This window comes from Varanus komodoensis, unplaced genomic scaffold (assembly GCF_004798865.1).
Source record: "Varanus komodoensis strain SLA01 unplaced genomic scaffold, ASM479886v1 scaffold25, whole genome shotgun sequence".
Classification (NCBI taxonomy): domain Eukaryota; kingdom Metazoa; phylum Chordata; class Lepidosauria; order Squamata; family Varanidae; genus Varanus; species Varanus komodoensis.
Genome location: NW_025335661.1, coordinates 7,208,287 through 7,234,349, shown reverse-complemented (window position 1 = coordinate 7,234,349; position 26,063 = coordinate 7,208,287). Strand labels below are relative to the sequence as shown.

General features: G+C 38.8%; 1 protein-coding gene across 6 annotated transcripts in view; it reads left to right on the top strand.

The window, feature by feature from the left end:
• Nucleotides 1–26,063, top strand: part of DOCK10 (dedicator of cytokinesis 10) — a 197,028-nt gene that overhangs the window by 98,567 nt on the left and 72,398 nt on the right. For all 6 annotated transcript variants that reach the window (XM_044432859.1, XM_044432856.1, XM_044432860.1 and 3 more), the window contains exons 4-14: nucleotides 7,057–7,139; nucleotides 11,715–11,787; nucleotides 12,025–12,147; nucleotides 12,915–13,049; nucleotides 18,293–18,476; nucleotides 19,504–19,586; nucleotides 21,013–21,096; nucleotides 21,719–21,874; nucleotides 23,180–23,398; nucleotides 24,701–24,823; nucleotides 25,832–25,914. In XM_044432859.1, coding sequence (XP_044288794.1) covers nucleotides 7,057–7,139; nucleotides 11,715–11,787; nucleotides 12,025–12,147; nucleotides 12,915–13,049; nucleotides 18,293–18,476; nucleotides 19,504–19,586; nucleotides 21,013–21,096; nucleotides 21,719–21,874; nucleotides 23,180–23,398; nucleotides 24,701–24,823; nucleotides 25,832–25,914 — 1,346 coding nt within the window. The remainder of the gene's footprint in view (nucleotides 1–7,056; nucleotides 7,140–11,714; nucleotides 11,788–12,024; nucleotides 12,148–12,914; nucleotides 13,050–18,292; nucleotides 18,477–19,503; nucleotides 19,587–21,012; nucleotides 21,097–21,718; nucleotides 21,875–23,179; nucleotides 23,399–24,700; nucleotides 24,824–25,831; nucleotides 25,915–26,063) is intronic.

Genomic DNA, 26,063 nt, shown 5'->3' with positions numbered 1-26,063 from the left:
AGCTTGTTGGAAAGAGCAAAGGAAAGGCGAAGATGCATGTAATAATCCCATGGTTACGTTATTGTTGTGTTATTCTGTCCCATACCATTTACTTAAGTCAAATCATCCAGTGTAACATTCCCTTTCTACTGCATATTGGAAAGAAAGATACCTAAATCTAACCTGAGTTTAATTAACTTTAATTAATTTCCTGCTTCCATGAGGAGAATCTTAAAATATTTCTTTTTTTCTCCCAGTCTTCTTTCCTGGCAGGCTGTTGCATTCCATTACGATATTGCGGGGTGGGGGTGGATATCAGAACACCATCTGGCCATAAGTCCTCCAAGTCCAGTTTAATGGCATCTACTGTGCATCTTTAACAATGGGAGGGCCAAGCAATATGAGAAAATGGTATTTTTCCATTTAAAGGGTTTGTAATACTCTGCCTAGTTTATAGATGGGTGGACTGGCAGAATGCAGCTTCCTGGAACTTTTTGCACACTCTTTCAGGGGCCCCTTTAGTATGTGTACATCTATGGCAGAATGCTGGCCAACTTCTATACATTTCTTCCAAAACTTGCTTTGTAAACTTCAGTAAATCTCTGACTATGATTTGAATGTGTTTTGTTCTCTATACATTGGATGTATTGATCCCCTATAAATACAACCCATGCTATTCATCTGTGGGTCAAAGAACTGATTAGTTGTAGATGCTAACTCTGCATCTATTTACAAACGCACAAATGGATGGGCCATACAAATGGGAATTAACTCTGTTAGTCCTCAATATATACGTGGAACTGCTACATTCTTTCACATGAAATGACTGCAAACAGACACGCAAAAGAAAAGAGAAAACTGGCCTTTTCTTTAAGAATGCAATTTTTGTCCAAGTGCCAGCCAGGGAATGAATGAAGTGTGGGCTCTGCCCTGTCCTTGTTATGACTCACTGAATAAGCTTTTTCACTCACACAGTAGTGTATACACATTGCTGCTAATAAAATATACATTTATCATGGGCCAGATGTTCGACAGACTTACTCTGGAAAAGCCTAAAGTACAGAAATTCAGAGGCACCTGTTAATGTGCATACAAGGGAATGATCCTGTTACATCTTGCTGTGGAATCCCATTATATCCATTGGTGCAGAAAAGAAATATTGGAATTACGTTGGTGTTCAGCAATGCAATAATCATGTTTGTGCCCTTCATAATGCATGAACTGTTTTATTTTGTTTATCCTTACAACAGCTTTCTTTGTAAAGTGGATATCATTTGCGTTTTGCAACCAGACAGCCAAAGCATGTATTCATAGCAATGGGCACATATGAATTGTGTATATATATAAAAATACAAATTACTAGCCACTATGCATAAGTTTAAAAATAAACAGTCCAGATATCCATTTGAATGTGGTGTCTGTATGCCACCTGTCCAAAGTTGAATTGCATTACAAGAACTTCAACTTTAAGAGGGAAGCATTTATCCTTCCCATATTATAATATCAGTCCTTTAGTTGTGAAGAGGGTGTGGAAAACCCATTTATATCAGCCATTTATGAACTACATGAAGCAGATAGATAATATGAAATATGTTCCATATGAAATATGTTCCATATTAAAAACTGTTCCAGTACAATATCTGTCCCTATAATAACCACCTCCAATAAAGAAGCACCCATTGGACATTGCCAAAATGCATGCTCAATGAGACAATACTTCCCTAATCTATTCCCACTTTAAATCCTGTATATCATATTTATTCACCAATAACAGGTATTTATAGACACAGATCAGATCAACCTCAATAAGTGCTTCCAATAATGACTGATACTCTAATTCTATAAAAGTGACTGAGCCACACCCAGATAGAAACATATGCCACAGTAGTGAATATGCATAGCTGGCAAGTCATGTTTGGCACACAGGATAGAAAATGACAAAACTCATCATTGACACCCACCAATCTATCCAAAGTAACAAAAACCTCATCTTTTGATGTCCAAAAAAAAAAAAAAAACCCCACATTTTCTTAGACCTGGATTGCTCTATAAAGTAAATTGGAAATGGATCAAAGAAAATGGATCAAAATCCATTGGTGTCACGTATCTAAGTGTAGAAACTCTGGGAGGAATTCTTCTGTGTCTTCTTCTGTGTCTAGAATCTAATATTGTCCATTTAGAGAGAGGAGCCAGACAAGACAAGTCCATAACTGATCAAGGTGGAAGATCCAACACAGAAGGAAAACACCAAAGTACAGTAGGAGTCAACAGATAAGCTTGAAATAAAACAAGTTCTAGAAACCGAACCGAACTTCTTTACTTGGAAGTTGCATGGCTCTTCGGAGATAGTCTTGGCAGAGGACACCACCCCCTGCCCAAGCATCTGCAAAACAAATAACTGATTTTCAGTCAGAGTTGAGAGATGGTGGCTTACACAAGACCTTTAACTGTAAATGATTCATATGGCAAGATTGTACTTCAGATCTACCATCTGTATTGGTACAGGTCTGAACTGGCATATGAAACATTAACATCTAACTATAAGGGGCGAGCATTCTTGTGCTGTGCCATCTGGATTCAATAGTTAATTTATAAGCATTTTCCCATTTTTATTGGGCTAGCTCAGATGTCAAATCAGTTTAAACAAAAATCTGATGTACCATGAGCAAGGTATCTTATTATTGCACAGGGCTCAATCATTCTTGCTTGGAACCTACTTCCTGTGAGAGTGGCTAACAAACCAATGACTCACAGACCTTCATTTGTACAGTGTGGTGTCTGAACGGAGAATTCTGGTTTTATTCTTCATCAACAGACCAGAGTCACACGTCCAGAACAACACTCTGGTTTATTATCAGGGCATTTTGGAGAATTGTCTCTTATGTATTTAGCCACTTCACCTGGCAAAAAAAGCCAAGCAGGACCCAATGAGCTGCATTCACTTTAGTAAGTGAGCTTTTGCAAAACCCATGATGTCTAACAGTGTCCTGTGGTATTTTCCTTATCTTCAGCCAGCTTTTGGCCCTGCTGGCTGGGCATGATGGGAGTTGTCCAACACATATGAAAGGCATCAGGCTGGAGAAACCTGGTTCACCCTAAAAGGAAGCTAACTATAACCCTGAATCTCTTAAATAAAATGCAATAAAATGTCAATTCAATCACTCCCTGCACCCCAGAATATAAGATGGTTGCTGTGCTGGTAGAATTGATAGTCTGGATATAGGAATTAACAAAGTAGGAAAAATGATAAAATTTATTGGTTGTATTTATGTCTCCATGCCTTTTTGTTTACTGAGGAAACCAGTAGATGTTTTCTTCATGAACGATACTGTTAAATATGAAATCTTATCTATTACAATACCAATATAAGTTAATTTAATATAATCTGGTCTAGCTTTGTCTTTCTTTTGACAGGTTCACTTTCTGAATTGTTTTAAATATTTTTATTATGTTCTGTTTTCAGATTAGTTTAACTGTTTGAGACAGATTTTTTAAAATTGTACATTGCCTGGGGGGTCCTTTTAGGTAGAATGGTGATTTATAAATATTTTAGTAAATGCGTAAATAATAAATAATTTTTATTTTCTGGAACTGAAGATTGACATAATACTATAAGCTGCATGATATGATTTGTTCTGGACTCCATGATTGCTCATTTTAATTAGAATCAAGATTTTCAGTCAATGAGACCAACCATTCTAAGGGCTGTTTTTGAGGTCACTTAGAGCAGGACAAAGCATGATTTAAGTTGAAGAACATGTGCAGCCTATTATTATGCAAAATATCATTGTCTACTTCTCTCCTATTGCTATGTGATGTTAAGAGAAACTCAAGAACCATACAGAGGTTTGGGCTGAAGTGTCGCCAATATGTGGATGACACTCAGCTCTACTGCTCATTTTCATCTAATCCAGGAGAAGCAGTGACTGTTCTTAATCAGTGCCTGAGCTTGGTAATGGACTGGATGAAAGCTAATAAACTGAAATTCAATCCAGAGAAAAAGGAGGTGCTACTGGTGGGCAATCCATCCATGCAGTTGGGAATTTTCAACCTGCCCTGGGTAGAGTCACACTGCTCCTAAAAGACAAGGTTCATAGCTTGGGGGTGCTCCTCAACCCTGAGTGGTCAGTTGTTTCACAGCTATCAGCTTAGGCTGATTTTTCAGCTTCATCCCTACTTGGATGAGCAGAACCTTGCCACAGTTATCCACTTGCTGGTGACCTCACCCCTGAATTACTCTAATGTGGTCCACATGGAACTGTTTTTGAAGATGATCCTGATAATCCAGCTAATTCAAAACAGAGCTGTTAATGCAGACCACTTCTAGAGGGTTCATCACACTGGTCCTTCGTTAACTGCTAAAGCCCAACTCGAAGTGTTGACGGTAACATATAAAGCCCTTTAACCTTTAAAGCTTGGGACTGGGATATATGAAGGAATGTCTCCATATATCCCTACCAAACCAGTAAGATCGTCAATGGAGACCCTTCTTTGTGAACCACCCACTAAGGGTAGATAAGGGCCTTTTCTAACATTGCACCACACATATGGAAAGTTCTTCCCAGGGAAGTGCATTTGGCATCCTCGCTACTTTCCTTCCATAGCCCGGTTAAGACATTGTTATTCAACACTTGTTTTTAGTAGCTGCTTTGGTTTTGTTATGCTATTATTGCTGCTTGCTTATTATGTCATCATGTCCTCATGTATATTATATCATCCGGATGTTATGTCTGTATATTAAATTTCATTATTTTAATTTCTGTTTTATGGTTTTATGATGATTGTTTATACCTTCATTGTAAACTGCCCAGAAAGTGTCCAGGCTACAGAGCAGCATATAAATGTAATAAATAAAATAAGCCAGGAAAGCTGACCTTGCTATACATCAATCAGTGTGTTGTAGCTCTAGGTGCACTTATGAATAGAAAACAGTGTAATGCTTTTAATACCCTGCACAATTATTAATCTCTGTCACATAGTTTTACCATAATTCCCAAGATTTGATTTAATATACTCCATTCTCATTTTAGTCCACATATTGATAGATTTTCCATGAATATTGGCTCTCCTAGATTATTTTTTGTCATAAAGCTATAATTCCGTAGGAACTAAATCTTGCTATAGTAACAAACTGGCTGTAACTATTAGCCCACTACTTATTTAATGGAATTTCTGCACTAAATACGTGACTCAGATGTCCCACTGTTCTTCAAAGTAATAAAGCCTCTTTTGGGAATCTTTAATGAGCAGTGGACAAATAAATTTTGAAAGATACTTCACTGATGAGCAGCAAAACCAACTCATCGTTTGGAAAATGTGAGCTTCTGATCAGGAGAAAACAGGGTGGTTTTGCTATACAAAAAAGAGAGAGAGAGAGACTGGGAGAGAAAGAATAATGAAATACAATGAAATGCATTAAGGGTGCAATCCAGAATCATTCATTTGATTGGAATTTTGCCACAAACTTCAGTGGAACAAAGATTACACCCTAAGGAATATTAATAAAGCACAGCTGATAGTGTAACAGAAGGGCCAAATGTTTCTTGCCTACAGATTTGCTGCTGGGCAGGGTGCTGGTTTCAAAGAGATGGCCAGCTGCAAAATTTGGGTGCTGGGTGAAAGGGGGTGGAGTAAAACATTTCAGAGCACTGCTCCTTCTCATACCACCCATTCTGTCTTCTGGTTTGGCCCTTGCTTGCCCACCCAATGTTTAATGTTGGTCGCTTACTGGTTGCTGGGTGTAGAGCTATATGCAAATCCTTTGCTGGTCCAGATAGACTGAATTAGTTGAAGGGCATTTTTGTCTTTACCATACTTTGCAGCTGGCAAGGCTGCTTGCAGGGTTGTCAGTGTGCTTTACGTTGATGGTACAGCCTGGGTTTTAAGGGAAGCAAATCAATAGTTCACATATGGTGAACCCTAAAAGCTCTTTAAAGCCAAAGGGAGGATTCTTCAGTCCATGAGATCAGAAGAGCATACGGACTGATCCTGGGGTTTGCCTGATTCACCAGAGCAAAGCCATGATGCCTGGGGGCAGTGGACAGTCACCCCCCACCCCCATGTCACTTAAAGGTGGAAATTATAAGTGGCCTTGGGTAGCCCAAAGCCTGTTCCTTGGATCTGAGCCTGTCAGCGCCAAATACTGGGTGATTATGAAGGAAATGTCTTATCACAGTCAGATAGGTAACTTGTGCTAGTGGGAAGGAATTATTTGATGTAGGTAATTTCCTATTGCAGATCTCTTAACTGAGACGAATTTAATAAAATAGTTGCTCTTTTCATTCCAACATACTTGTGTCTTTTCTCATTACTCAGTGGTGTGACTTGGCACTGGAAAGTTTGCAAGGGTGATAAATTTAGATTCAGGGGAGAATAAAAAGCAGCTACAAAGCAAGACTGGAAGATAGGGTCGGTGTTTCAGAAAAGAAATGAAAAGACCTCTTACATAGTCATTTCTCTGTATAGCAGTCATTTTGCACCCAATATAGTCACACTTCAGTCATGCTCATTTCAGGGGAATGAAGCAAGTGTAACTGCCAGCAAGAATACTACTGAATGTGCATTTGTTTCTTTTACAAGAGACAGACTTGGAGATCTTTGTATACAGCTGCTGGCTGTGCACAATAATATTTGCTTGGGGCTGGAAGTGACTAGAGCAGAGGTGGGCAATCTTGTGGGCCACCAAGGACTGCATGTGCTGTCGGGTGCTGAGTTGGTGGCGGCAGCTGCAAATGCACACACATTCCTGCATCCTCACTATTCCACCATGCAGGGACCCAGGGCAGCAATGCTCACTAGAATTGGGTATTGGGAAAAGAAAAAGAAAACATTTTCTTCTCTCCGCTCCCAAACATGTACACACATGCATTATGAGTATGGGTAGCACGTACGGGTTGCAAGTCCACCGCATGTGCTAGGTAGATTTCTTTCCTCTCCTACAGCCCCTTTTCATCTGTGGGGTGGCAACCATTCATTATCTACATGTGAAATCTTGTCTGTTTGCATGGATTGTCCATCCTGGATTGTATTTTTCCTTACTAAATATAATAAAAGTATTTTTTTCTTTATATGTTTTAGGCATGTAAATATTACAGTTCCCAATGGCATATTGTAGACTACAAATATGAACAATACTCAGGAGATTTAAGAAATTTACCACGGTAAGGAACTCTTTATTTTTTCTGGTGCTTTAAAAATGTTATATATGGGTAGATTGTATAACAGAACTACCCCTAACTTCCGGTAAGTCATCTGAGGTTTAGACCAAGAGTGGGTGTGAGTGTCCTTTTAGATCTGCATCTAGATTGTAGTAAGCTATCTGGGGTATTTCCTGCTATAATCATGAGTTCATATCATTTAAATTAGTCTCCAGTGGAATAAATAGTGGGTGACTAATTGCTGTGCTTGATGGATCACGAATTGAACCACATATTTTGGCTAAACTGGACTTCTTTGGTTTAAATCATAGCCTTAGGTTTATTAGATGGCTTTGGGCAATGTTTTTCCAGGTACATTCTTTCCTTTGCTATACAAGGCTGATAATCCCAGCCTCTGTTCCTGTAAGGATGGATTACTAAGATTATATGAAGTATTTTGAACGTAATCACTTTCACAATGGCAGTATAACTGCAAAGCATTTTATTCAGCATGCTGATTGTGCAGAGTTGCCACATACTGGGTCCAACCATTAATCCATCAAGAATTGCCTACCTTGACTAGAAGTAGCTTTCAGGCAGAGGCTTTTCCTAGAGCACACTGTGAACTGAACTGGTACCCTCTACATGCAAAGCTTGTGCAATGCCAGTGTGCTACCCACTGAAATTGAAGAAATGTTTTGATATAGGGAAGCATTTTTGCCATAAGTACTTCCTCAAACCATCTTTGGAGACCCTCTTCGTCTGCTAAAGGAAATTGAGAAGACAAGAGGGTCTTCTCTGTAGCTGGACTCTATTTATGGACTGTCTTTTTCAAGGAGGATAATCTTCGAGACATTTTAGAATTTGGGGTGGGAGATTAGATTTATGGTTGCTTTTATATAGTTAGTAGATTTTCCTTTGTATAAATTTTACTCCTTTGCCTGTTCTGCAGTTTATTTTTGTATTTGATTTAGTGGCTTTATATGGCATTATGTTTTGTATTTTGTTCTTTTAGATTTGTGATTTTGTACTGTATGCTATTTTTGATTGGGTAATCTAGTCAGATAATGTATATTATTGCACAGCTTAGAAATAGAAAAATAAATGAATAAAAAATAGAATTTATAGATTTGTGCTTCAGTCCCAGCACTTTTAAAAACATACTAACTCACACAGATTCCCATCAGTGGAAGAGGCATCCTGCCCCACCTTCTGTGAGGAAGAGTTCCATGCACACTTCCAGATGCTGTGCATGAGATGTTTCTCCAACATCAAATCTAGTCTAATATAGTATTTAGTGTGCTGGACTGGGACTCAGTAGGTCTGGGTTCTAGTTCCCACTCAACCATAAAGCTCAGTTTGGGCCCATCACTGACTCTCAGCCTAATCTCTTACAGAGATATTTAGAAAATGGGGAGGATCATGTAAAACACCTTGGGCTCCCCGCAGGAACGTGGTGGGATATAAAAGTAATAAATACATAAGCAATGTAAAGGAGAAGCCAACATGTGCACTGTGTGTGTGTGTGTGTGCTTGTGTGTGCAACTTCCAGGGATGAGGAACTGACAATCCCGCCCCCCGCCCCAGTACACACGCGTCCTCTACTCTTGTGTTGCCCAATTTTCTGCTGAACTTGCCAGTGTAGTGGAGAAGACAGAATTTTTGCTTTCAAAACAAGATCTACAGGGAATGCTTATTTTAAAAAATATGCTCCCAGGAGGGTTTCAGCAGTGTGATTTTGTTGCAAATGAGGCATATTTTAAGCCAAATCACTAATTTTTGCCAGTGCAGTACCACTAAATGTCTGCACTGTGATTTTTTCATTCCATATGGGGAGAACTTCAGGAGTGCAAGTAGTTCCTAGGGGTTTCTTTTCTTGATATTGAGGTCACTAATACTTAGTTTCTTTACAGGTTGAGCATAGGCAGAGATACACTTCCAGCAGATACTGTTCTCCCATTAGGTTTTTATGCGGTCCTAACATCCTAAATATGGTTTCATATTAGTCCTGTCTCCTCAGGCTGATCTTGTCTCAGTCTCATTCTAGATGCTGGCTCTAAGTCAAGTTGCTTTTGCACAAAATCACAACCAGCAAAAGGAAAGGAAATGGGAATACTTAGAATGGAACTCACTAGGAGCAGACCTGAGTAATGGTCTCCCACTCAGTTCTTCCCCATTGCCTAACCCTGTAACACAGTGCCACAACCTGATATTTGGTACAGAGAATGGGACAGAAGACACACAAACCTCAATATACTGGGACATTTCTTGATCAGCCCTACCACACCCCCCTCTCTCCTGTCCATTCAATTTATTCCATTCCATTCCAGCTTCATCTTGAAGGTGGAAATGGCCTTTCTACTCACTGATCATTTTGTGTCTCTTCTAGCACAGTGTTTTACTTTATGATGGGTCCTTCTACACAATATAACTTCTGTTTAATATTGCAATAGCCTGCTGCTTTAGTGGGAAGATATATATTAAATGGTGTGGGGAGTGTTAACATGAATGAAGAGAGCCACCACAAACTCTTTTTCACCATGTGCAAATATATTGGGCAAAAGCCAACACAGTCTGGAATGCTTTCATTTTTCATACTAATCAGAACACTGCTTTTGAATTATTGTTCTGCACACCACATGATTTAGAATTAGGCAGTGGTGTTATGCTACTGACTGGACTGAAACTTTGAGGCAGTCCACTGGGAAGATTCAATTGTTTCCTTCCCTCAAGGCATGTTGTGTTAGCCATTTGTTCGAAATACACATAGAGCATATAGATTGGTGGAGTAGTCAGCTGCACTCAGAAACATTTTTTCAATAGGTAGAGAACTTCTCTTTCTGTGGGGGAAGTGGGCAAAGGATGCATACAATTCAATGGGGAACCAAAAGCCTGGCTTAGACTTTATGGTTCCACATGACCTTGTTTAATCCTTTAAATTGAGAAGTAGCATATCAGGGAAGTATTTAGTTTAAAATGACTCATTCTGCATATTTAGCAAATATTACATGTCTTCCACAAACAGTTGACTACTTACTTCTTTAAAAAATGTATTTAAAAACTGCAACAACTTTGCACATTTTTTGGCATTAAGGGTGGTAAAAGTTATGCCTGGATGAGTCTCAGTGTCTCTTAAACAATTCTGAAATACAAATGGAATTGCTGATTCAGTATGAGGAATTAGCATTATAATTTGAAAAATATCAAGTATTATCCATAGCTTGGGGCATTTTAAAATATCAAAGTGGAGAAAAAGATGGCATAAACCCCTTTTCTCTTTAGGAGACACATTTAAAATTCCATATTTATTTGCAGTTATCAAAACAGCAGTTTATGTCTGAGATCCACAACCATATTCAGCTAGCATACAGTGATTTAAATTATGCTAACAATATTTAGCAAAATGCTAGGTATTTTTATTCAGAGGTGTATCTCCCTGAGTTCAGTGGGATTTTACTTCCTCTTTTATTTTTGTTCACAATCCCAATATTTTCTGAAAAAGCCTAGAAGTGAAGCTAGTGCAACAGCTGAGTAGTATTCCAGGGCACACGTGTTGTTGTTTAGTTGCAAAGTCATGCCTGACCCATCACAACCGAATGGGCAACATTCCTCCTGGGTCTCCTGTCCTCCACCCTCCCTCCGAGTCCACCTAAGCTCACACCCACTGCCCCAGTGACTCCATCCAGCCACCTCATCCTCTGCCACCCACTTCTCCTTTTGCCAAGGCACACATAAGTAGTGTCAAATGGAGATGATAATCTTGTGGACAATCCCCAACACATTCAAATAAATTTGTTTAGAAGCAAGAAGGATTTGCAATGTTTACTTAACAATCTTTCAGGACCTTAACAAGAATGTGTGAATAAGTAAGCTATTTTCAGCAAGCTATGAAGGTTGTAAAACTGAATGTGATATGAGAATTCTTATGTGCGCATTTACAGTATTGGATGACTAACATATTCAACTACTGTTAATGGAAATTTTGCATATATTCACTGAAACCATACAAATCTAATAATGAGTTTCAAATATGATCCTAATACCAGTTTCTGTTTCTAATTTGTTATTGTATCTTTATCTTTTCATTGCTGCTAGATTTTACTTACTTTTTTCTATATTATACTGTAGTTTTATGCTTTTATACTGTCTGCTATGTTGTATTGTATGGTTTTGATGTTTAGGAACTGCCCGTTTTATGAACTGCATTGGCAGTAGCTCATATAGAAATGTAATACATAAATAATCATAAAATTTCCATAAATTAAGATGATGGATGGAATCCCAACAGAGCCTCTCAGCTGAGGCTTCCCTCACCGGGACACAGCGGGTGCAATCCTTTCTCCTCCTTTGGCACCTCCCAAGTTTCCTCCAGGGACTGGCAAATCCTCTGGAGCAGATTTTGGAAAGATGTGTGGCATCACAGACATGAGCAGGAATGTACACCCTACAAACCGAACTGTTCTAAACAAGCAGCAACATGCATTATAGTTTAAGTTATAGAAAAATGCATGTTTTGATTCCCTCAGGTAGTAGCCCCATTAAAAGAGCAGACCGATGTTCATTATGCAGAAGAAATGTAATGTGCTTGTTTTTCTTTAGGCATGAATATGGACCAGAGAAGCTTCCCTCACATTCCTTTGAAATCGATCATGAAGATGCTGATAGGGATGAAGTAAGCATATTTATCCACGCATACATTTTTCTCCCTCCTACTGCCTAGTTAGCACTATCTTTTGTGAGTTTCCTATTTTAATAGAAGCAAGTGTCATTGTGTCCAACAAAGAAACGTCTATAGTTAAAAGGCAGTGTGAGGTTATTGTCATTAACAGAAAGCAGATATTTGTGCTTTAACATTCTCAACTCACACAAAAATCAAGTCAATGGAATATTAACAGTGTATTTCACACAGGATACAACATCCCACTCTTCTTCAAAAGGAGGTGGTGGAGGAGGAGGGACAGGAGTTTTCAAATCTGGCTGGCTTTATAAAGGGAACTTTAACAGCACAGTAAACAATAGCATTACAGTTCGGGTAAGGAAATTATTTTTCTGATATCTCTATCCCTTCCCCTGTCTGCCAGATCATGGCATTTCATCTTTCCATTTTCGTTCAAGTGTCTATATTTTAATATGGAAATACATGGGGAATACAATCTTGTGGCCACTGCACAGAGTCTAGATGGCCATAGGACAATATGGGGGGGGGGCCATGCTCAGCTATGCAGTCATAAATGCTTTCCAGCATCATAGCTGGCTCTCTGAACTGCCTGCTCTGTTCACATCTGGCATGGAAGGAAATGCACTGGCTGCATCTCTGAGGTCACAAGAGCAAATTCGGAGGTGAAGGTTAAAGGGCCTTCCGGGCATGGGAGGGGAACAAAGAGGCAACAGAGATAAAGTATCAGCCTCCCTCCCTTGTGCTCTGAGATGCAGCCTCTAAGTGTTTCTCAGGGTGGGAGAAGTACTTCCTTTGCCTCCATGCCTTTTCCATCCTGCATAAGATCCCTGTATTCTTCCCAGTTTATTGGCATCCAGACTGGATTTCACCCTGAAGCTGAACTTATAGGTACCTTCATGTATTGGAAGTAAGCCCTGTGGAACTCACTGGGGATTACTTCTTAGTAGACCTGAACAGGAATCTGTTTCAAGCAATACAAAAGTCGACAGTGCCTCCTTCTACCAAAAATGTATATTTGGCAATTATTATTGATAGGGTTCCATTTAAAATTATTTATTTGAATAAAGTATCTATCAGAAGTAATTTGAAATAAAGCCAGTCATGTTTTTGTTTTCACATAGTCATTCAAAAAGCGCTATTTCCAGCTGACGCAATTGTCAGACAACTCATACATAATGAATTTTTACAAAGATGAAAAGATTTCAAAGGAACCTAAAGGCTGTATCTTTCTGGATTCCTGTACAGGGGTTGTGCAGGTAAGCCAGCATGTTGTTTTCTCTTACCTTCTGCTAGCTTTTGCAAGGATACAGTTACTTTACATATTTGTTTGACTTAAAAAGTATAAACCATCCAAATAAATATCTGTCTTCCAGAGAGTCTATCCCTCTTATTTGGCCCTATAATGTTTTACAAACAGCTGGCAGTTATCACCCATCAGTAGAAGACAAGGAATATTAAAAGAACATACAACTAACAAATCGGACTGAGCATGAAATGTAATAAAAGTCATCTCTTATTCCCCTATAGGCCCTCCTAAACAGGAAGTTCTTAATTTTGTAAAAGCATGGAGAGAACCAGCTAGATGCAGTTCCCTAAGGTAGAACTCAAAGGCAGTGAGCCATTTTAGCAAAATCCCATGGCTGCTGAAGTCCATTGCAGCTGATTCTCAGTTGGCACACAAAATTTGAAGAAATTTATCTGAAACGGGTTCCATTCTGGTTCCTCAGAAAGATTGAACAGCAAAACAGAAGCTATGCTGTCTCATCTGGGACCAGTGAAATAATAGCCCTCCATGCCAGAGAAAAAGTATCATCATAGTCTTAGAAGAAGTAAGCCCCATAGAGTAATGTACCTGCCATGCTCTCATAACCTAGTCAAGGTAGAAACCTTCCCTCTCACTACAATTGGTGAATTGTTATTACTGGAGAAGAACATCAATTTACTTTTGACCTTTGCATTGGCTAGCTTCATTAGGAAGGTATTGAGACCCATTATCTTCATCCTATGATGATGTAATACATTTTGAGTATTCAGAGATACTGTTCTGTGATCAAGATCTCTTCATGGGTGGTTTTTCAGAGGTAGAAATCAATCAATCCAAATAGCAAAGTTTTCCAGAAATTGGGGTGCTTTGCATGTGTGCATTCACAACTCATCCATGAGTGAACAAGTAAACCTCTGTAATTTAAAACTCTTTCTGGAGTTTTAAATGCTAGATGTCTGTCTAGTGCTCACTTGTGCATTAAGCAGAATATGGTAAAACATGAGAAAAAATTGAGTGAAGTGCTGAGATCCATGACTGAATATCTTTAGCTAAAAATGCACTCTCTGTTGAACTATGTCCAATGTTTTGCATGGGGACAGTACATTCATTGTGCCTGAAACAACAAATAGGATAACCACATCTACTCCTGCTACCCCATATAGTTTTCCCAGTTTAAATTCCCTCCCATAGGTATTTCCCCTTTGAGAGAAAACATATGGGCAACACATGAGACTCATTACAGAATATTGTTGGTATATGCCACTGCTTATACCAACTCAGCTCCCAATCCCATCATATTTGCTATTTGATTTAGAGTAAAAAATGGAAATGCCATGTACTCAGTCTACTTGCTACTTGCAGGCACTACTTGCTATTTGCAAGATCTACTTCCTCTAGTGCATATAAAACAAGAAGGTGGAGTCTTGGACGAGGCTTAAGCAAGCTGGTACATTCTAGATGTTTTGGCCTACAACCTACCTAAGTTTCAGCCAACATAGACCTGACAATACAGAAGTTGTAGCCCAGACATCTGAAGGAAAGTAGTTTGCTTATCCCTGCCCTGACCGTGTAAAACAGAAGAGCTGGAATAATGTAAAAACTTAAATAAGCTCGGAACATAAGCCATCTCTCAAATTCACTCTGTGGTTTTAAGCAATGGGATAACATTAGACATAATCTGAGCCAGGGCTGAAATATCTGTCCCAACATATATGAGATGGTTCTTTTGACATTCTTTCTGAATGTTATAATGTTGAAGTTCAAATTAAGTTTGGGAGATAAGTCAGAAATTCAGTTCTCTTGTGGTAGACACAGTAAAAAAAGAAATGAAGAAAAATATTTTAATTATTAACTTAGCCATAGAAGGAAATACTTAGCTATAGATTTGAAAGCAAGAAGCTGTTGAATTAAATATTGTATGTCTGCCAAAACTTTGAAGTATATATTGTAAGTAGATGTTGGATCCTTGCTGTTTTGTATTTTTAAGTCTTCACATGTGAAACTACTTTCTATAAGAAAGAAGTTTGACGTGGTCTGTCACTTAATTTTAGTGCCCAGGGGAAAAAAATCACAGTAAAGAATACATCCAGATTAACAACATTTTCCTTGTTTTCATGAAGGAAAATGTGTTTTGGGAGAGGGAATGGGAAAGAAAATAAAGTGACTGGCATTACAGCTATGCCCCCTAAAATCTCCTTGGAATGGCTAAAGGTAATCACTAACCCAAAACTGTTCTTGAAGAAAAATTCCTGAGATTCATGCAAAGAGAAGTTTTCAAACTGATAGCCAACTCAACAGAGTGAAGCTCTCATCTAACCCTCCTGCTCCAGACAGTCTATCTGTTTGGTAACAGGAAAGGGACTTCTGGCAGTCACAGCAACTAGAGAGTGGGGCTACATCTACAAAAAGAAATTAATCTTCATCTACAGATATATATTACTTATCCACTGGCATCATCTATCAGAGGCTGGAAACTTCCCCAACTCAACCCTTTTTGAACCAGTTTAGAGGCTCCCTAGCACCTTATTCAGTATCTTTCTTTATGACTTACTGGGAATTGTGCAATTTATTTTTTTAAATGTCGGGCCATTTTCAAAGGTATTTTCTAAAGTATCACAAATGGTGGTTTAATTTTCCCTTCTAAGGCAGTATTGCTAAATTATTTTATGGGAAGAAATAAAAAGGAATCAACTCCATTAGTCCAGCTGAAAATGTGTCCCACATATATGGGTAAGCAGCTATCTTGCCTAGAGCAGCAGTATGTGGGTTTGCTGGTATGGCCAGGCCATATTAGAGAAGGTGGCAAGGATGCTTACCTTCCTGGTTCCCCTCCCTTTAAGCCACCAGTTTTGCCAACAACTTCAAGAGCCGAAGAAAGCTCTGACCATTGCCATGCATCACCCTGGACTGTCTCAGCAGTGACAGCCTCTCTCTGTTTCCATGGTTCCTGACTAAGCCTTGTGATGCTGGCATCATTCCCAAGGTGTTCTGAGAAGGAAGCTTGATCACAGTCAGAATTCTGCTCCTGAAGCACCCGGCAGCTTGGTTATTTATTTACTTTTTAAGTAGCACATTAGCATCCAACCTCCCCATGCTTTGGGAGTGGGACTATGTCTAATCATGCACACCATTTTGAAGGGGGTGAAACTCTCTCACCATTTCCAAACTGGTGACTTTTTGGAGGTTCCATTTATGCTTAGCTCAAAGTAGCCTATACAATAAGTAAAAAGTAAAAGTCACAAATATATAATAAAACAAGCATTTAACATACAGATGAAAATACCATCCAACTTTCTGCCTAGGCTGTGAAACCAAAAGGCAACTACAGAAAGTTCACCCTGAGCCCTTATACAAGGAAGCGAAAGAGCTGAAACTTCACACTTCTGGGGAATGATTGTTCCACAACCTTGGGACAATCTTTCTAAAGGCCCTGATTCTGCAGTTACAGCCCCTTCTTCCCCTAGTGATGGAACATGAAAAAGGATCTGATTAGATCAGTACAAATGGGAGAAGCAACCTCTAAGATATGTGAGTCTCAGGCCTTGAAAAGTTTTAAAGAATCAGAATTGGGCTCGGAAGCATACTGTCAGTTAATGGATCTGAGAATGATATGTGCATATCTCGGAAGGTCTGTAAGAGCTGAAGATGAACATTTTGCACTAGCTCAATGCAGTCACTGGCCTTGGGACACTGGATATTGTTTCAGCCAGAATATTAGCTTAATTTTGTAGTATTCCAGCGAAATGTTATTACAAAATAATTGAAAAAGACCATACCTGTGAATAAAATGGCCATTCGCAGGACCATTTCTACTACTATGCAGATACCAATAGAGAATTGTTAGCTTTTACTGTAGTGTGTGTGTATCACTTTCAGAGTAGGGCTATCATACAGATTTTCTGCCTCAGGTGCCACAGATTCTTGTAGTATCTCTAGCCACATAGCATCGCATACTAGTTAAATCAGCAGGAATACAAATTACAGTCTACATTTGTGAACTTGTAAAAGTTTACAGTACCATAAGCAGAGGTTTTCAATTTATTTATTTATTTATTTATTTTATTGGATTTTTAGTCTCCCCCATTAGCCACATGGCTCCCTGGCCAGGTTACGGACTTCTTCATAAACAGAGGTTCTTATTTTATAGCGGAACCTTTTACAGCTTTTTAAGTCTTCCAAAAAATTTCCTTGTTCTTGTGAATGGAATGCAATGAAGGAAAAGAACAATCTGAGTGAAAGTTAAAATAAGGTGCACCCCTCGCCCCTTAATGATTTTCTTGGAAGGAAAAGTATTTTCATGTTTAAGGATGCCATAAAGAAGTTGTTTCTAAGGAATTCAATAAAGTCAGTGGGCAGCGATCAAAGGCCTGTGTTACCAGTAGCTGTCTGAAATACTAGTCGGGCTGAACTGAAGTGGATTCCAGTTGTTTCACTTGGATACCACTTGGTTACATTTTTCTCAAATATATTATTTTCTGATCTGAACATGATTTTGCATCTTGAGAAAATACTTTTCTTTTTCAGAACATCTCTGAATACAGCACAGCATGTGTGCAATTATTGGCCACCAATCTGTTAGTCTCTCAGGGGGTGCATTTAAAAAGCAGCCAGTTCAAGCAATTGCCTTAAACAATTTGGCAGATATTTCAATATTACTTTCTCTTTGGGGACCTATATTGAACTGTGCCATGATATTTAAGTAAACACTCTTTTCCAAGACTGCAGGGACTTCTGCTATGATGTTCCAAAACAAAGCATAGAAACCTTCCAAAGGAAGCAAAAGAAAACAAGGGAACGCTGGTACAAAAAGATTGCTACCCTTTTCTGCTATCCTCAGCTTAAAATTTAAATACGTATGTCAACTTGGTTGGAATTGTGTACACACTTACTTGGAAATAAACCCAAGAAGAAAAACACATGTGACTGGGGTCTCCAGGATGGAACTGAGTAGACATGTATAGGATCAGGCTGTAAATCATCTATTAAGAAGTGGACAAGAGACTTAAAATACATAGCAGAGCATCTTTTCTCTAGAAGGTCCACTGTTTCCTACAGATGTGTGAGGTACAGAAAACATCTGGTGGTTTTACTAGTATTGATTCCCAGTTGCTGTTGTAGGTAGCCTGTTTGAATCTACAAGTATCAATGCTACTTGTTATTTATTTGCTCAATATGAGATTTGATGTATTACATTATTGTAACTTTTTTCTTTTAAAACAAATCTTGATTCAATAGAACAACAAGCTTCGGAAACATGCCTTTGAACTGAAAATGAATGACTTGACATACTTTGTACTGGCAGCTGAAAATGAGCAGGATATGGATGAATGGATTTTTACTCTCAACAAGATCTTGCAGATAAATCCAGAAGGGTCTGTTCAAGAGAGGAAAAGTGCAGACGTCACAGACCTGAAATTTGGTAACAAAGGGGTTTTTTAAATGTATTTTGGGTGTAGAATAGATATTGCAAATGTTTAGCTCTTACAGAGATATATCCTGAAGCACTGATTGTTTTGAATCAATTTCCTGAAAAAGCTTGATTGTTAACTGCATAGCATTAAATGTTTTTAAACATATGTGGACTTAACTTTTCAGCCCCCTGTAGAATCCATCAGAACAATGTGGGATAAACCAGTATGTGCAGCACAATAGCAAATGCATTCCTATCACTTAGTCTCCATTTAATTCATATATTAGAGCAGCAAGCCACAAATCAATCATACTGTTAAAGATTCAGCAAGGTATATCCCATAAGAACTTTACTGTGATTCAGAACACATTTGCATCAAAAGAGACACCATGGGGAGAGTACATACTCTCATTTAACTTTTAACCACAGGAAATATCATGCATTGATCTCTATACATGAGTCATCATTCCATAAGAGAGTTGCAGATTCGATTCAATATGGCTTGGCAACCAAATAGAAACTAACCATCCTGATGTGGGCATTGCAGTGCCTACAGTTTATGTTAGGAATGGCAAGTGTAGGGGACTCAGTCTGTATCAGGCTGAGTGGGAGGTTAAAGATTAAGTCCCCCATTCTAGGGTCTCAATCTTTTTAGGGCTACTCTGGAGCAAGGATGATGGAAAGTAATGTCTATTTTGTCCCATAGTCATCACTGAAGATGCTTTGTGAGAATCACACTCCTAAGATAATTGATGTTGATTCAAAGATCAATAAGACTGCTCCTATTATGATTTTACCTATCAAGATCCCCATATTCTTGTAGAGCTCTAGAAAAGAGTTGCTGCATTATTTTTTCTGTTTAACCAATTTCTACTTCCTATGTGCAATCAACCTCCATACATGCAGAAAGCAGCTTATAAAAGCAAGCCAAGGGGCCCCCTGCAGATGCAGCACTCTTGTATCAGATTGCAGTGTTCATCACTAAAGTATTTGAAATAAATTAATCTTCAGTCATGTTTTTTTTAATAAATTCAAGATGAAAACACGTCGGTGAATTATGCTTGCCCACAAGAGGAAATGGATTCTTCAGAGAATAGCTTGCACCCCGATTTTTCTAAAGTAAGATTATGGCTGTTAAATATTTTGCATGTTGTATCTACCAGTTTAGCAAAAACAGCACATTTGCATCTGTGGTCCCTACAACAAGCAGATGAAGTGTTATAATGGCCCCAAATGCCTTTCTTCTGACTGTGATGCCGTACACATTACTGCAGGGAACAGCTGCCAACTTGGCACAAGGCTATGCATAGCACAGAGCCACAGAAATGGGTGAAGAGATGAGACTTGTCAGTGAGAGTGAATGATAACCTACCTAGAAACCACCATATTTTGGCCACCTATGTAGTTAACCTGTGTTTGCATAGAATTTGGAATAATGTGTATCATACTTGAATGCACCTGCCTGATTTGGGTAACACTAGATATTTCCATATCAATAGTAACCACAGAATATTGTTCACTGTTAAAGTCCCCAAGAAGCCTCACTTAGTCCCTTTAAAGTGTTCTCTGGGTACCAGGTAAAGACTTTTTTTATTTACCCAGACTTTCTACTGCTTTTTTTTTCCACGTTTCAGGTGTGTACTATTGCAAGTTTGGTTTTATTCTGATGCTATTTCAGCTGCTTCAGATTGTGTTTCTATATTTTAGGTTTTTTTTTCTACATGGTTTTAGCTTTTATTTGGAACTCTTCCAGAGAAACTTTTAGTGATGGGTGATATAGAAGTAAAAAAAATATATGCATACATAGTCTTGTAATGGTCAGGAAACTATACTGAAGCAGGTGAAATAATTTTGGCTTCACAGTTAAGGTGGGTTTAAAATTACAGCCATGAAAAGTGACATGCAAGACATATAGCTTAAAAATTCAAGGTTTAGGGTTGTCTAAATCAGATTGTGCAAATATAAATTTGAATTGCTTGCTACAATTTGCATGCACACTTCTGCATTACGGAGAGTTGCCTATGTTTTTTACTTGGTATTTCAGTTCAGCGCTATATAGTAAACATACTCAATTTTGTTGAAATGGATTCCACAAAATAAATCAGGAAGTGCATTTGAGCATTCTTGACAGTTCTAGTTCTGTTTAGTTTACCTTCTAGTTCTAGTTTCAGTTCTGTTTTTAGACGATCAATTTAACAGGTGAAAGTTTTAGTTCTGTTCCAGCTCCAGTTGTGGCAGTGGGGGAAAATTTCTCTGACTTCTGTGGGGATGCTAGCATTGGTACAGAAAGCAAAAGAAGGACAGATAGGATGGATGGATGGATGGATGGATGGATGGATGGATTGCATTTCTATACTGTCCTATAGCTAAAGTTCTCTGGATGGTTAAAATATGTTCCACTGACATGCTGCCTGGCTCACCTTCCATATTAGATACCGATTTTTATTTGTGAAGCTCAATTTTCAGTTAAGAAGCATAAATAGTGTTAAATCATGTGAGGTGATAAGACATTTATCTGCAGAATAAGAATATATTGTTGTTGCAGTACCTCACAGAAACAGAAGAAACGGTTAGAGCATCTCGGAATATGGATCGACTAAATTTGTTCTCCCTAGATCCTGATATTGTTGTAAGTATGATTCTAATACTACTTAAATTGTCATATATGATTACCTTAAAGAGATTTTAATATTGCTAATGCAGGAGTAGAGACCTTAGAGGGGACTGGGGAAAATTCCTCCCTGGCTCCATTTTTAGGCTGCACCCCACGGTGACCCCGGAAAAGACACCAGTGGCTTGCCACCAAAGTTCAGTGTCAGACCTCTATGGAGTGGACAAAGAAGATAATGTAGTTTGTTCTCAAGCTACACTTGACCCTTTAAGCATTTGCAGTACTATAAAATCACTGATTTCCTAACTCACTGCTATTACTGACTCTACTGAATTCAGCAGTGTGGAAATGATAACAAGGGTTGAACTAGAAAGCAGATGCAGCCTGTGGGCCATATGCCAACTATCCCTGTTCTGTTGGTGGCTTACCATGGCATTTTCCACTGTTTTTCCTTAGCATGCATGTCCACATTGATCTTCACTTGAGAAACTAGTATCAAAGTGTAGGAATGCATTGCTGACAGTCACAGGGTCACTGATCTTCCCCCATATATTTTAAATAGGTCTATTCTAGGTTTTCTCAGGTTGATGGTATCTATACTGACTTCAAATCATGAATAATCTCATTGTCTGTGTCCCAGGCTTTGATTCCTCAAAGAAAGGAATTAATAGGAACAAATGCATTACTCAGACCTTTTGAAGAGAAAGATGCCAAGCGGGTCATGATAACATGTACATCTCTTAGTCTGAATCTTCAAGCCTGTGTTTCCGATAATGAAAATGACCCAATTACCAATGTAAGTTTGAAGCAGAGGTGAGGATAGATATGTATATAGACCTTGTTTTATTTCCCAAGGAGACTGACTGAATTCACTTCTGAAGCTTGGAGTGAAGAAGGGAAAATGAGAGTGCCATTTTCATTTTTGTTATTCTGCTAATTCATTCATAAAAAGTAGGGGAAAATCAAGCAGAAGAGAAATGTTTATGCTGAAAACACTGAAGAACAATAAAAATAGTTTTGAAGTATTGATTTTTGTGTGGATTTAAGACAAGTAACAGTTCAGGAATCCTGTTGATGGTTTTAATAAAAGTTTATTTTGTTGGGTGCTATAAGTACATGGTATAATAAGTGCAAGCACTGGTCACATCAGGGTTTATATCCAGAAAGTATTCATTTTCACTGCAGCTGTACACTGGCCCAACATTTTCATGAAGCTGTCCACTACTTCCACAAGATCCTTTTCTTGCTCAGTCACTGTTCAGATTCCCTCAGCTTGAAGCTGGGATGTTTTGCCTCGTGCATTACTCTTCACTGGTTTATATTGAACTGCATTTGCCATTTTGATGCCCATTCTCCCAGTTTAGAGAGAACCCTTTGGAGCACCTCACTATCCCATTTGGTTTTAATCATCTTAAAAAGTTTAGTGTCATCAGCAATTTAGCCACTTTACTACCAACTCCTCATTCCAGATCATTTATGAATGGTTGAAAAGTATTGGTCCTAATGCAGAACCCTGTGGGAGTCCGCTGGTTAACATCTCTCTCTTTTGAGAAATTGCCATTTTCTCCTCCCTCTGTCTTCTTTTCTTTAACTAGTTAGTGATTCATAAGAAGACACCCCCCCTCCATTCGTTATTCCATGACATTTCAGTTTTCTCAGAAACCTTTGGTGAGGGACATTGTCAAAGGCCTTTTGGAAGTCCAGGTAAACAATGCCTACTGGATCATACCTGCCTACATTCTTATTGATGCTCTCAAAGAACTCCAACTGATTAAGTAAACTCACAAATTAAAACTGACCTTTATCCATTGATTACCTAAAGCCTTAGTCGATTGTATACCAATCAGACTAACTCTGGAGCAAAGAATGTGTGGCTTCCCAAATACTGTTGGCCTACCTCACCTATCAGACTTAGCTAGACTAGGCAATCCAACAGCATTTGAAGGAACACATTTTCATGTACGGTTGAGATTTAGTTGCATTAAGCTCAATGGGACATTTCTGAATAGAAATGGGTAGGATTGATTGTACTAGCTTGCTATATTCTGCTATACTCTTATTTTCAATTTTATTTCTTTTTGTTTCTGTATTCTGCCTCCAGATCGAGCCCTTTTTTGTGAGTGTGGCTCTTTTTGACATCAGAGACAACAGAAAGCTCTCTGCAGACTTCCACGTGGATCTAAATCATGCTCTTGTTAGACAGATGGTGTCAGGCTCTTCGCCCTCATTAGAAAATGGAGCTGTTGAAACTATTGGCACCAAAGAAGAAGAACCACAAGTCAAGGGATTTCCAGAAGAGTGGCTGAAGTATCCAAAACAGGTACTTATTGTATGCATTTTAAAAACTACAGCAGAATTCTAAATTATTATTTATTGTATTTATACACTGACCTTTAAACTCTTGCAAGAATTCAAGGCATAGTTTACATGGTCCTGCTCCTCTCCATTTTATCCTCACAACAGCCCTGTGAATTAGGTTACCCTAAGGGTCAGTAACAAGCCAGGAGCGCCATAGATTGGGGGGAATTAAACTCAGATCTCCCAAGTCCCAGGGCAACACTCTAACCACCATGCCACATTTGCCACCACACCAAAATGATAAATGAAACAAATTTCATATAATGTCACTGTGTCAGTGTTCAGTTCACCTGTGTAATCACCCCTAGTTTGAGTGATGACTGTCCAAAGCAACAGTGAAACAACTAAAGGAAAAGTTTAGTCGTTGTTGTCATTACCATTGTTATTTACTTATTACATAAACTAATTACATTCAGATTATGCAAAAGTGCAAATGACCTGCCTTTGCCCTTAGGAGCACAGCTCCTGGAGCTTGGCCTCCAAACCCACACAAAGATGTGGGACAATATATGGGATGAACTACCCCATTATGCTTAGCAGTACAGCTTACCTATAACAGGAATAAATGTCCCTCACAGTGCGGGTGTGATGGTGGCTAGAAAAGCTATTTCTTTCCATCTTTGTCAGGCTATCACACTTCCACTTCTATCTTAAGATATTCTCTCCTATTTGAAGCCAGCTCCTTACAATCAACCCTTTCCATGAGATGATGGAGCTCCAGGAATCATTGTTCCAGCTTCCTGTTCCAATTCCTTAACAATTAGTCTCAGGAGCTGGTCTGAACATTCCACCCTTCTCCTCAATAGAGCCAGAGTGCTGCAAAGTGGTTACAAATATGCTTTTGCCATTTCTTTGCTCTACCTGTGCTGTGCCTACAAGCTGCAACCTAGTGTTAAGCTGCTTAGTTGTATTAACACACCTTACCTACCAACCAAATCCTCACTTCTCACAACCAATGCATTCAATGAGTTTTGGAAACTACAGTCAAGAGTATCACTCCCAATTCTGCCACTTTTGCTTCTGATTGAAGCTTATGGAGGGTGGAGCAGCTCTTTGATATTTTTGGATCCTCCCATACCACTCAGCCAGCTAGGCAGCCACAATATGAAGTCCAAGACACAGCTTCCTCCTGCCTGTCCCTTAAAGAAGGGGCACAGTCAGCAGTTTCTCTGTGCTTTATGATCATAGCAACCTTCATCTATTAAATAAAATTGTTTCTACCTCTGCATTGTTTATTCTTACTGAGTTTCTTTCCTATCTCCAGGCAATTTTCTCCATAAATAATCCTCATTCTGAAATCGTTTTGGTGGCAAAAATTGAAAAGGTTCTGATGGGAAATATTGCCACCAGTGCAGAACCATATATAAGAAACCCAGATTCCAACAAGGTAACACAATCAAGAGATTACATGCCTTTCATCTCCTAAAGGAAAATTTGACCACTGGAGTGAAAAACTGTCACAGGGGAACCCTGGTGAATTCCTAATTGTATAAATAATAAGTATGTGTTTGCAGCCAGCAAGAGGACTTTCATTTCCTTTCATGGAAATAACCAATTTACAGAAAAGGCAATGCAATCTGCAGTAGAAATCTCAATAATGAGGGAAAGGGTGGTAGCTAATTGGTTTAATTTGCATGGCTATGAATTGGAGCTTTTACAGATCTCTTCCCCACACCCGCACAAATAACCTGGGTTCATTGAAATATATAATTGGAGGAACATTAGTGAACATCCGCATAATGAAACCAAGTAGCTAGGATGGTGGGTGGGCTCCACTTGAGGCTAGGCAGCCATCTGTTGTGGATGCTCTAGCTCTGGATTTCTGGCATTAAACAAGGGGGCTGACTATTTTTGCTTTATTTCCTGTAATTATAGCCCTTCTGTTTCCTGCAAGGAAACAAAGGTGGTTTACTTACCCTGTCTCTCTGTTTTATCTTAATAGCAACCCGGAACAGCCCAGAGAGCTTCAGCTAATGGGCTGCTTAGAATGAAATTGCTAATGATAGCAAGAACTCAAAGAACCCAAGGCATAACTTCCTCTCCATGTCATGCCCAGAATAACTCTGGGCTGGGCTGGGCTGAGAGTCAGTGACTTTCTCAAAGTTACTAGTGAGCTTCATGGCTGAGTGAAGATGAGAACACAAATTTCCCATCCCAGTCTAACACCTTGGCATTGACTCCAGCCAAGTCCTCCTCCTCCTGTTATCATACAGTGATGATTCACTGGTAGAATATATCACAGGAACTCAAAAGTTATATTGTTAATATAATTCTTTTCTTGTGAATAATTAAAGTTTCAATTGATCATTCTGGAGAGTAGCATTTATAGTATATTTATGGGATCTCTGATTATTTTCTTCATGGAATTAATGTTTGTCCATTTGTTTTTGCCTAGTGGGCACAGAAGGTGCTAAAATCCAACAAACAATTCTGCAGCAAGTTGGGAAAATATCGGATGCCCTTTGCTTGGTCTGTGCGGTATGTAATTGCCTATATAAATGTTGATGGTAGCCATTTATCATACTGTTAAAGACTTCAAGGGGGGCTGGTCTTCTCCCACTCCAAACTAGGAGGTAGAACAATAACAATTTCCCTATTTAGATGGCTGTGTGCTGCTGAAAGGGCCA